General features: G+C 46.2%; 2 protein-coding genes across 2 annotated transcripts; both read right to left on the reverse strand.

The window, feature by feature from the left end:
* Window positions 1–6,087: 6,087 nt before the first annotated feature.
* Window positions 6,088–7,338, reverse strand: HOO65_030609 (protein kinase-like domain; the record flags this gene model as incomplete). The annotated part of the gene is made up of 1 exon (XM_071000454.1): window positions 6,088–7,338. The coding sequence occupies one exon, from the start codon at window positions 7,336–7,338 to the stop codon at window positions 6,088–6,090; it is 1,251 nt and encodes a 416-aa protein (XP_070860288.1).
* Window positions 7,339–7,611: 273 nt separating this feature from the next.
* HOO65_030610 (uncharacterized protein) lies at window positions 7,612–8,379 on the reverse strand (the record flags this gene model as incomplete). The annotated part of the gene is made up of 1 exon (XM_071000455.1): window positions 7,612–8,379. One exon carries the CDS (start codon window positions 8,377–8,379, stop codon window positions 7,612–7,614), a length of 768 nt encoding a protein of 255 aa, XP_070860289.1.
* Window positions 8,380–11,222: the final 2,843 nt, after the last annotated feature.

Consider the following 11,222-nt stretch of genomic DNA (forward strand, 5'->3'; position numbering starts at 1 on the left):
CCGCTAGTTACACCAACACCCTGTAAAACAAAAGGTAATATAGGGCAATTCAATGAGCCAAGACCCATCACAGGATTACCTCCTGGGTTTAATGGAGGAAAGATAAGCCGTGCTGATCTATGATGCTGCCATAACAAGATGGCCAAAGTGAGGAGCCCCTGAATATGATACCTCTCTATTTTCCTACGCATGCTACTTGTGAACACGACACATGACTTAGCAAGAAGTCGTCGCATCAAGCTCTTGGTTGCTTGATTGCCCAATGTCATTATGAAGCCGGGTGATGTGGTCTACTGTAAGAACACTTGGATACTATGACGGGATGTTCTAGGATTCAACCCTTCACGGTAGGGGCAGCAACTTGAATAAAGACAAAGCCTCGAAAATAGAAGCCAAACCGCGAAAATAGAAGCCAAACCGCGAAAAAAGCGAGGGCGGCAATAGGCGGGATTCGGGCTAAATGAAAATAGCGTTGCTGACACAAGGTTGTGAAGGGCTAAAGAACAAGACAAGAGATACTATGGGAGTAAAAAAGTGCCATCCTTAAGAGGGCGTGTTTGAGGCCCTAATGAGCAGCAGTGACAATAGTTGGCCACTGCGATGCTATATGGCTATAAAGCAAATGTTAAAGAGGACTCTAGTGTGTCCAACTTTACGCTTCCTCTATGGCTGGGAGAGTTCTCGCCTACAAGCCTAAAGTCCACATATCGCCTCCTTGATAAACAAGGAAGAGTCAAAGCTATTAGAAATACAGGCAACCAAATATCCTCTCTTCTCCCATCATCAGTGCACCCTGGACAGTCAGTGCCGTTGATCAACTCTTGGCCATCCTCCAGCCCTTTGGGGAAAAGAAAAAGTTATTCCCCGACTCTAGCAACTTTAGTCTATTAACTATTCCTTCCAATGAATGATTCACCCACCCGAGAAAGGACCAGCGTATGTAGCTCTCCCTATCTTTGCGAACGTGAGAAAGTGCAGGCTCAGGCTCTACGCCTTGTATTATTAATCAGCCGTGAAGTTGAAGACTTGATAGCGAGACACTTATCTAAGCAGTAGGAGATCCCATGGCACAACATGGCTTCATATTTTGCAACTGCTCGGATTAAGTGGCGTGGTTTGATAGTAAGGTGAGCATTTTCCCGCCTCAGCATAGTTCAACATGTCAGTTAGTATCTCATGCATTTCCAAACCCACTGATGGAGCACTATAACAGTATACAGAGCAAGTCCCTGGCAAAGCATAGTCTGAAAGTCTATAGAAACACTTGTTTCCACTACATTGAGGTCTACAATTGTGTACAAGCACCGCGATATATTGACATTACGATTAACTACCTGAAATTCGTTCGTATTTGCCAACATAGATGTAACTGAGTAACAACAGCACTGATGAAGCCATTCTTTCTAGAAGTCTCGACCTACAGTGGTTCTAGCAGGATAGCCCAGTTTACTATTTACGTTTATGTAATGCATTCGTATTCCAACCCCCCTTTACTCAAGCAAAATTGCATATCAGGTGTCAGAAAACTATCATCTACCAATCTACCTACACTGACTCTCCTTGACTTTGTACATGGTGCCAATGAAAACCTAGAATAGTGATCGGGTAGGTTGGTCTAAGCACATGTAGGAATACGGAGCTTAACCACGATTCGCGCTGTGTGCCACATAATACAGCTATGCCTGCCATAGTTGGCCTGAGAGAAGAAGAGGATGGAATGGGGAGGGTCGCAATGACTATTTGAGGGAATGCATGATTCCCCTTTTTCTCTTTTTCTTTTTTCAGAACCTGAGATCAAGTATGGTATGGCAATGACCCCTGAGAAGTAACTCTGTGTCATGCTACTGGTGGTCTCAAGCGTCATTGCTTTTCATAAAAAGAATGAATTCCAGCCATCTTGACCGCCCTTGACTGACTAGCCAACTAGCAGCAGCATTTGCCTCACCTAGGCACTTGGCTGTGAAGGAAGAGAGCGCGGCGTTCCCGTATGGGAGGATCTCTGTCATAATATGTGTACCAAGATTATGGAGGATCTTCTTCTAGTCGGGTCAACACTAGGTAGGCATATGTTCGTTCGTGGCCTCCTCGGCTTGTTGATTTTGGCAAGGGTTAGTGGCTTGGTGATTCCGTCTGCCAGCATGTTTTCTGTTGCGACGTATCCAAGTTTCACTTTCCCTTCTTGTATCTAGTCCTTGACAGCACGAGACTGAATGTCGATTGTGTTTAGTCCAGTCGCTGGCTTCTAGGTTGTCCGCAATCTTTACCGCAGCTTGACTGTCACCATGTATCGGGACTAGCTAGTGTGAATACCATGCTGGATATCGACCTCTTGTCTTTGCAGTTCGCGTAGTCGGCGTCAGGATATCCTATCAAGGCTTCATCTACTCCCCCACGACGCAGCAAGCTAAATTCAATGCCCAGTCAGGCAGCATCTCCAAGATACCTTGCCACTTGTTTAGCACCATCTAAATGTCTTTCAGCTGGGGTTGAATTGTGTTGTGAGGGCATTGCTGTCGCAAAGGCTATGTCCGGCCTGGCCATGACGATTGGATACATCAGTGTTCCCATCAGGCGACTGGTATATTTTCTTGTCAACGCCGTTTTCTTCCGCGCGTTTTGGTTTCAGTGTTTACTATACTGCTACCGCGGTGCTGACTGGCATTGCTTTTGGCTGAGCTACATCCTTCCCTTGTCTCTGCTATAGTTGGCTTCCATGCCTATGAAAGCCTTTAATCCCCCCATATCTTTGGTGCCAGTAATTTTTGCGAGTCCTTCTGCGAGTTAGTTGACCTGGGGCTTGCTAGGGCCTGGCACGGCTATCTTTGTTAGGCTGTTTCTAGAGTGTCCTCATTCCCAGTTGCTGATTCTTCTTCCACGTCCTCTTCTGTTTCTTTGTCCTCGTTTTGTCCGTTTATCGCCATGCATTGTCCCATTAGTGCGACTTCTTTGTGGCCCATCCCCCAGGTTTTGTTCCAGTGTCAGGTTGTCGTCCTGTGTCTCTAAACCATTTATACCTGGTGATCGACTTGGTTGTTTTGTCAGAATTAGTCGTTATTTGTCTTAGTGTTAGTTCATCGTCGTCTTGGTTTGCATGTTCTTCTTGTACCAGGTTTTTGGGTGTTGACAAATCTTTGTTGGGTTGGTCCAACTCTAGCAGATTACCACCAGGCATACCTTGGAAGAATTGTAATGACACCATGGCGAAAGCTTTGTTCTTTGTGATATCCCAGCGCGTTTATCTCCCCGTTGCATTCTCATCAATTGCCAGTAGAATTCTCCCCCGTCCACGGGTTTCCAGTTCGTTTCTTTGCCGGACGTTCGAGTTCTTGTTGTAGACGTTGTGGAAAACTACCTTGCAGCCCCATCTGTGGATGTGCATGTTGTCTGAGGCTATGTTGGAAAATAATTCGAATGGCGATTTTGCGCCTTTAATGCTTGCTCTGTACGCAACGTATGCCGAGTGTGTAGCAGCATAAGGCCAGAACGTAGTGGGCATTGATGAACCAACTAGTATCGTACGAACTGAATCGTTGATTGTTGTGATTAGCCTTTCAGCTATGCCCTTTCACTCGACGTTCCTAGGGTTGTGAATTATGCTTCAGAACCATGGCTTGTGTGCCGTTGTAATTTCAGTTTCCCCAGTTCTGGGGCCTATCCTTCTCAGTGAGATTAGTTCTTTTGTCACTTCTTTTGATGAAGGGCCTATGCTTCTACGATAGAACCTCCTGTCCTATATGGCACAGTTGTCGTACTGATAACAGATTCCGATTTAAACCGCCTACATGATATGCATTTATGATGACCTCTGACCCTCTCACATTGTTTTTGGCCAGGCCCAATGTCCGGGTCACCAAGCGAAGACCTCCCCAATACACCAGCACAGGGTCTGTTCTTTAGTAGCTGCAAATTCTCGTTAGATTACCTGTCAAGTGATGTGTGGTGCCACTGTCGACTTATCCTGTAGCCGGTGATTTTCTTACCTAAGGAGTTCATGTAACTTTTATTAGTGGCAATATTTCTCTGCTCCAAGCCCTCCCTGAGCCTGCATTCGCCCTGTTTGTGCCCAAACCTTTCGAAGATGTCGGCGATTCAGGATAGCGGCTACCGAGTCCAGAGCTTCACGATAGTTCTAGCTTGGAAACTTGTCGTTGCCTGGTCCTTTTCTAGGAACTCTTATTCTGGCAGCTCTGCCAGCTTGTGTCTGATGTTATGCCATTTGCTGACTGCTTCGTCTCCCTCTTGCCATTTCATCTATTCTATGGTGTCGTCCATCATGTTCAAATGCCTGCAGTTTGGAGAGAGCTGGTGAACTTGTCTTTCAGTGCAAGCCAGAATTTGGCGACAGTTCCTATCCCCCTGTTCTCTGTCGTGTTTCTGCGTCCCTACACAACCCAACAGAAGTTGACTCAAAGTCTACTTTTATTGAAAGCGGAGTTGACCATCATAATAGAAGTTCTCCAAAACCCATTTACAGCGCCGTGAACCAAATTAACACAGGGGCGAAGGCAATAATAAACGAGGTAGCCCTTCTCAGGTCGAAGAACAAGACGCTTCAGGAGTCCAATCATGTTTTAGGAAAATGGCAAAGGGCCAAAAAGTATTTCTCTGGAAAGGAGAAAGTCTTACTATAAAGGATGGTCATAATATCCTAGTCTAAACGGATGTGGATGATCAGCTAGAGCAAGAGAGGAGTGAGAATGGCAGCCGCGAACACGGGGCCGTAGTAGCTGTTCGGCACTGTAGTATTTGTAGCAAGACTGGATAAAACACACAGACGTGTGAGGATAATTCAATAATAGTGCCAAGGCCTAGCTCTAAATAGTTTGATGGTGTAATAGAGCCTTTCTGATTGCAGGTATGGTGGAAGTGGTCCGCTTGCTTATGGATCCCCCCTTTCGTCAGGCAAAAAAAGAAATCGCCCACCAAAACTCAACACTTTCATTCACACACATCTCGACGAGAATAAAGATTATTTAAAGGTAGTTTCCTCTATCAAGTGTCGAATTGATTGGGGTTCCCAATTCTATTCTCAAAGTGCCAAGTTGGGGACCCAATAAATGTGGTCGGAAGCGTGAACCTGAAGCAGAAGGCTCTTCTCAAGGGACCACAAACTCGAAATTGGACCTCACTCATCGAAGCTATCACTGCTGACTGGCATAATATTCAAAGGTAAAGAACTCCAGAAACAGTGGTTTCTTGATCAATTCAGGAAGATTTGCTGACTGGCATTTCATAACTTCACCAAATGGGTGGACTGATGGCCACATTGGAGTTGAATGGCTTGAAAGAGTCTATTTGCCTCAAACCAAGCCTAAAGACGAGTCTGATTCCAGGTTAATCATTCTAGATGGCCATGGGAGCCATGCAACGGTAATATCTTTGCTTACCTGGCTAGAGGCTGCTGCTAACCGATCTAAGGACGAATGGATGGCTACATGCTTTTTGAATAATATTTACTGTTGCTACCTTCCAGCACATTGCTCCCATGGACTTCGGCCATTAGATAATGAAGTGTTTAATGCCTCCAAAGTTGCATATCGCTGAGAACTGGGAAAGTTTGCTTCCCGGACTGATTCTGCTCAAATGGATAAGGTCAATATCATTAGGGCCTATGCCAAGGCTCGTGAAGTGGGAATGACTAGGAAGGATATACTCTCTGGCCGGAGAGCTACTGGGAATTGGCCAATTTCTCGAGCCAAAGCTCCGCAGCACCCAGAAATACAAGAGGGTAGGCCGAATGAGAGTCCGAAGACAACTCCAGAGCGGGCGACATATTTCGGGTCGGATGATACGCTAAAATTTAGCCGCCACATTTGCGACCTTGGACTTAATAGAACATCAAAGACGTGGAGACGGTATAACGTGATAGCCAAAGGGTTTGAAGCGCAGCAGCAGACGTTGATGGCATATGCCATGAGGATTGCTGATCCGGAGGAGCAACTAGCTAGTCTGAAATGAGGGAAGAAGAGGAAGACATTACTTAATCCCAATAAGCGTTTCATGACCCTAAGTGAAGCTCTAGTGGCTGGAGAAAGTCTTTCCGAAAAAGAAAGTGAAAAGAAGCTCGTTGTGGTGAATGACAGCTCTTCAAATAAGCGTCAGACGGAACAGCACACCAGAAGATCCCGCAAGACCTAAGGGTGTAAAGCCTTGAATAACAGTACGGCTGATCTGTGAGTGTAGGAGAGAAAGCCAGGTAGTATGATCTACAGGGTGCAAGTGTCCAAGTTTCTCCTTGTAGTTATCCCTACCGTGTGGCTCGGCCCTGTCGCTGTCTGTCGACTCAATATCGCTGAGTTGTTGCCAATAGAGATGATGGGAATAATTAGGGCAGTAGGGATCCATCTTAGTCCCATTAACAAGTCCAGAGAGGCATTGGCTAGTGCAATATTCAGATGTAGCTCCTTCGTTGAGCCTGGCCTGCCTGCCTTGGTTTTGGCTCTGGCCTTGCCCCTGACTAGTGCTCTGATTTTGCGCAGTTCCTCTAGTAGTAGAAGTCTCATTACTATGGGCCACTTGCCGAGCACTGGAAGCTGTAGTGTTTTGCTGCGCGCTATAACCATCACCATCAATACCGGATGATGGGCTATCGCCTCGTTGTGTGAAACTTTGGGCATTGCAATCGGGGCTCCTTCTTCTTTTGGAAGGAATGGTAGAGGTAGTGGTGTCGGATCTCGTGTTGGAACGAGTGATGTAAGGAGCGCGGCTGTTAAGTTTCTGTGAGCTAGGCCTGAAATCAGAGTCATGGGGCGCATTGCGCTCATCGCTCCTTTCATCCCCACTGCTTGAAGACTCCGTTGCTTCAGGATTACTCTGCCAAGTATGAAGCTCTTCTATAACCTTATTCCGCGTGTCAAGGTCATGGATTGGCGCTTCAAGTGCGATTAAAGAAAACGCAAGAACTTGTGCAACAGCACTCCAGAAGGTACCATCGCCATTCTCGCGTACCTCAGTTTCGGGGTCAACGACATGGTAGTAGACAACTTTGAGGTTTGTCCAATCGATCTTCAAAAAAATATAAGCTTCGCAAGTCGTCAACAGACCATACTCAAGTCCACTACGGATCATATACTCATATGTTTGCACAACTGCAGCAACCCCAAAATAAGCAGACTTATGGATAAAGAGTTCGCTTGCATCGATGGGTATCTTATTCTTGTTTATAACCTCTCGAGCAAGATTCATAGGGCGGATGGCGGCCCTGACGGCATCCATGGAAAACTTTGCTGGCGACTTATACTTAATAACATAGGCAAGTCTTTCCACTTCAGCTTCTCCTGCGACTCTCGTTTTGACCAGGCAAACTTTGCCAGGCTGTAGTCTCCGGATGTGAAGCATTGTATTGTATTGTATTGTATTGTATTATTTTACGTCTACCTACCAATTATTTCGCAGTAATACGACGGCATATTCCGGACAGGAGCTGCTGGCTGATGTCATCTTCCAGTGACTACTGGGCGGTCAGCAATTGCAGGTTTGCTTGGATTTCGAGCGACTCCTATGACTTTTTAGGGTCCGGCGCTTGGGCCAGGATGGCTCTCTGTCCAGCATAGCCCTAGGGCGTGCATGCGGGGTTCCAGGTATTTTTGGTCTGCGACGACCGCGTGTAATCTAGTCTAAAAGGCCGCCGGCTTTCAGCACGCCCCGGCAGAGTACAGCGGTTTTGTCCTTCCGTATGCATGGCTGCTGCCGCATCGTCCGGATGTGAAGCTTGGACGAGGATTCCTGTATATACCTCCGGTCCTCAAACCAGGAATCGATCTCAGGATTGATCCTTGAGCGGAACAGCAGGCTGCTTGTATCGGCGAGAACTCGCCGAGCCTCAGGAATGCTCTGAAGCTGATCCATTATTTGCGTCAAAGGGTTTTCGAGGTGTATTGTTTGAAATGACCCCAAGCTAGATTCAGAATCTATGGCCATAGAGGAGGTGTTGCCAACTACGCCCGTTATGTCCGATTGGGAAAGAAATGCTCTTGTACCCCGAGGAATAGCATCTCCGACCTTTGTCAACATTTCAAGTTTCATCGCCGGAAATTCTAGCCATTGTTTGAGATATGTAGGGCGAAGCCGGCCTGCTGGCTTGGTGGCACTGTCGGTACTGGGAAAGGTTGAGATCTTTTTATTCATAAAAATCTTATGGCAAAATGCCAAGCATTCGTAAAATTCCATGGGCCGATTTATTGCCTCTGCTTTGTCGGCCCGTTGTTTCACGATGTGGATTTCTTCTTCCCGGGCTTCGAGGGCCTGTTCGTTCTCAATGCGGGCCTGTTCGAGGGCCTGTTCTTTCTCGATGCGGGCATTTCTTTTCTGGGTTTCAAGGGCCTGTCGAAGCTGGAGGATTTCCTCCTCCAGCGACATAGAATCTTCGTTGTTTGCCATAATATGCGACGTCAAGGATAATGCGCCGAACTAGCATATTAAATGCCATTAGAAAGACTCACTGGCTCAAATTACATTGTCATAACTAACCTAAAAACAAATTACTAGTTTCAAAAATGAACTAGAATCTGTAGTATTGAGTCGATGGTGGTAGTATACGGGCTGCTAGAGGACGACGCCTATGACACTGATAAGCGTCTTTCATTCTTTTCTTCTTCTTTGACTCTGTCATGGATCTTGACAATGAGCTGTGGAGCCTTGAGGCCGCACTTACCCAACCTTGAAGATAACCTCGTCGTCGACTCGCCCCCTTTTTCACGACAACTTTCGCGATCGCCAACTCCTCATCGCCATAACACCACTCCAACTCAAGGAGTTCACCTTCACGCTCAGGACTGAGTTTTTGAGAGTTCGCACAGTCCACACCTTTTTTTTCGTATGTTTTGTTTTTTCTCGCGCTCCTCTGTCCTCGGACAGACTGGTGACTGTGGCAGGTCACTAGAAAGGGAGCTAGCTGCCTTAGGTCACATCCACACCGCATGAGGCAGCGGCCACCAGGGCGGTGGAAGGATAGACCATGAGCCCTCGGATGGCTCACACAGTATGGTTGACTTTCTCGTCGCTTGACAAGATTCCCAGACTGCACTGGAATCTGTTGTCTTATCTCCATGATTTTCATGGTTTCAGGACACAGCAGATTTTTCAGAGCAACGAATGTTTGTGGGGAAGTTGGGAGTCGATTCCACTTCTGGGATTAGGGTTTGTCTGGGGTTTTTTGTCGGTGGGGAAAGGGGGATGAGATGGAAAATAGGAAAACCTAAGGTGCTGCAGCAGCCACGCATAGAAGGACAAAACCACTGTACTCTGCCGGGGGCCTTTTAGACTAGTTTTTACCCATGGCCTCCACCTACCAAAAATATCAGGTAACCAATCCTGGAACCCGACAGGTACGTCCTCGGGCCGCGCTAGACAGAGACCCTCCTGGCTATATTGCCGGACCCTAAAAAGTCATAGGAGATGGTTGAAGTCTATGCGCTCCTGTCACTGCTGACCGCCTGGGAGGTGCTCCCGTCCGGAATATGCCGTCGTATTGCTGCGAAATAACAGTAGGTAGACGATACATAGTACAAACAAACAAACAAAAGGTTCGTTATGAAGATTTGACCTTTCCGAAGATTCGGGTAAGTATCGGATAAATACACTATTATGTTTGTTTACCTTCCTTGATCCTAAATATTTCATGCCCCATACAAAGTAGTTGAGCCAATAGTATAAACAATTTAGCAATAGTCCAGCCAATAAAATGGCTGTACTGGCCCCACTTTTTGACGTCCTTTCCCTTCTCGATTCAACAAAGTCTACTCTGGGCCTCTTGCGACAAGTGTTTTGGGTAGCCAGCCTACTGTGGTGCCTTCTTTGATGATATCAACAGTGGTAATTGCCGTGTTTCCGTCTTTCATTTGGCTTCAATTGTGTCCATTTTCTACTGATTCATCGCCGCAAGGCTATCGACATACTCCTATTGACTGAGTTGGCGCCGTTCCGAGGCAGTTGTATAGCGGGAGCTTTGGTCTGGCATCGGCTGTATAACAGGGGATGGTAATGGAAAGACACTTGTTTCATCTTCACTGAAGGTTGCAGTCTTTCGAGAGCGCCTACGCCTACGCTGGATAACTTCTGGCTCCTGAGTTAACAAGATACCATCGTTTTCTGTGATTTCGTTGTTTAGCCACCAATATGAATCAATTTCGAGCTTCGTAATGTAATGGCTTCTTTGGTGTCTTTTTTTGCCAAAATTCAATGGGCACAAGGTATCCCATCCCATATTGCTTCCTACAAAGGTTAAAACAAGAGCGTATAAGAGACATACAAGTACGTAGACCTGAAACCTGTGTACCTGCAATATAGGGGTGTTGGCAAGAATATCAATACAGAGGGTTAATTCCGCCCGGGTACCCAGTCCGGTTCGTTGAATCTTTTTGATTCCCGTAGACACTAAATATATTCAAATTCAAAATTGAAATTCAAAATAGATTCCTAGGCCCAGTTGCAGGCAGCGTCAGTACATCATCTGGGGCATATTGTTTTCAAATAGTTGCTCTGGAAAGCTCTTGCCAAACGAAAGCCAACTGGGGCAAAATATCATTAGCATTAGCTCTGACAAGGCCTAAAGCACAGCTCCATTCCCCAATCCTTATGATGATAACATTTCTATGCCAGCTGATGCACCTTGAGCATAATATATATATGATTTTACTTGTGCAGAGATAAATTAATCTTGTGCTCGATTGAGGCGCATGTCAACTTTGCACTCTGTATTCTAGCAAAGTAACAGTAAATATTAGGTGGACGTACTGGATGTCCTGTGAAGGATAGGGAGAAGGAAATAAGTGATTGTTGAAGTTGTTCAGTATCTATCTAAGTCTCGTCCGAGGAGCGGATTTCAGCCAGCTTATATATCCATCACTACCGGAAGAAGACCGCTGATGTCTGATACTAACCCTAACGTTTGAGCGAGCTGGATCAGGGTCAGCAATCTTGGTAACCCTGACTTAGGTTACTGACACAAAGCAATAGATTAGGCTATGTAGCACAGATGTGGCCCTGCTCATCTGATCATCCCGTGTGGCTTGGCGAAGGAAAAATAAACAGTGACGGGGACTAACTAATCTGATCTTGGTTGGTTCAACTGCAATATGTTGGCACTGCGTTGCCATTACTAGGATCTTTGCTAACGTATATGTATAGTGAGCGAAACAGCATAGCGAGTGAAACAAAAATCCTTCAACCTACATCTTCTCTATTTGATCAATTGATTCTCAACCACCCAGCATGTCATAGGC

Source organism: Ceratocystis lukuohia (assembly GCF_044167205.1).
Source record: "Ceratocystis lukuohia strain C4212 chromosome Unknown Supercontig3_pilon, whole genome shotgun sequence".
Classification (NCBI taxonomy): domain Eukaryota; kingdom Fungi; phylum Ascomycota; class Sordariomycetes; order Microascales; family Ceratocystidaceae; genus Ceratocystis; species Ceratocystis lukuohia.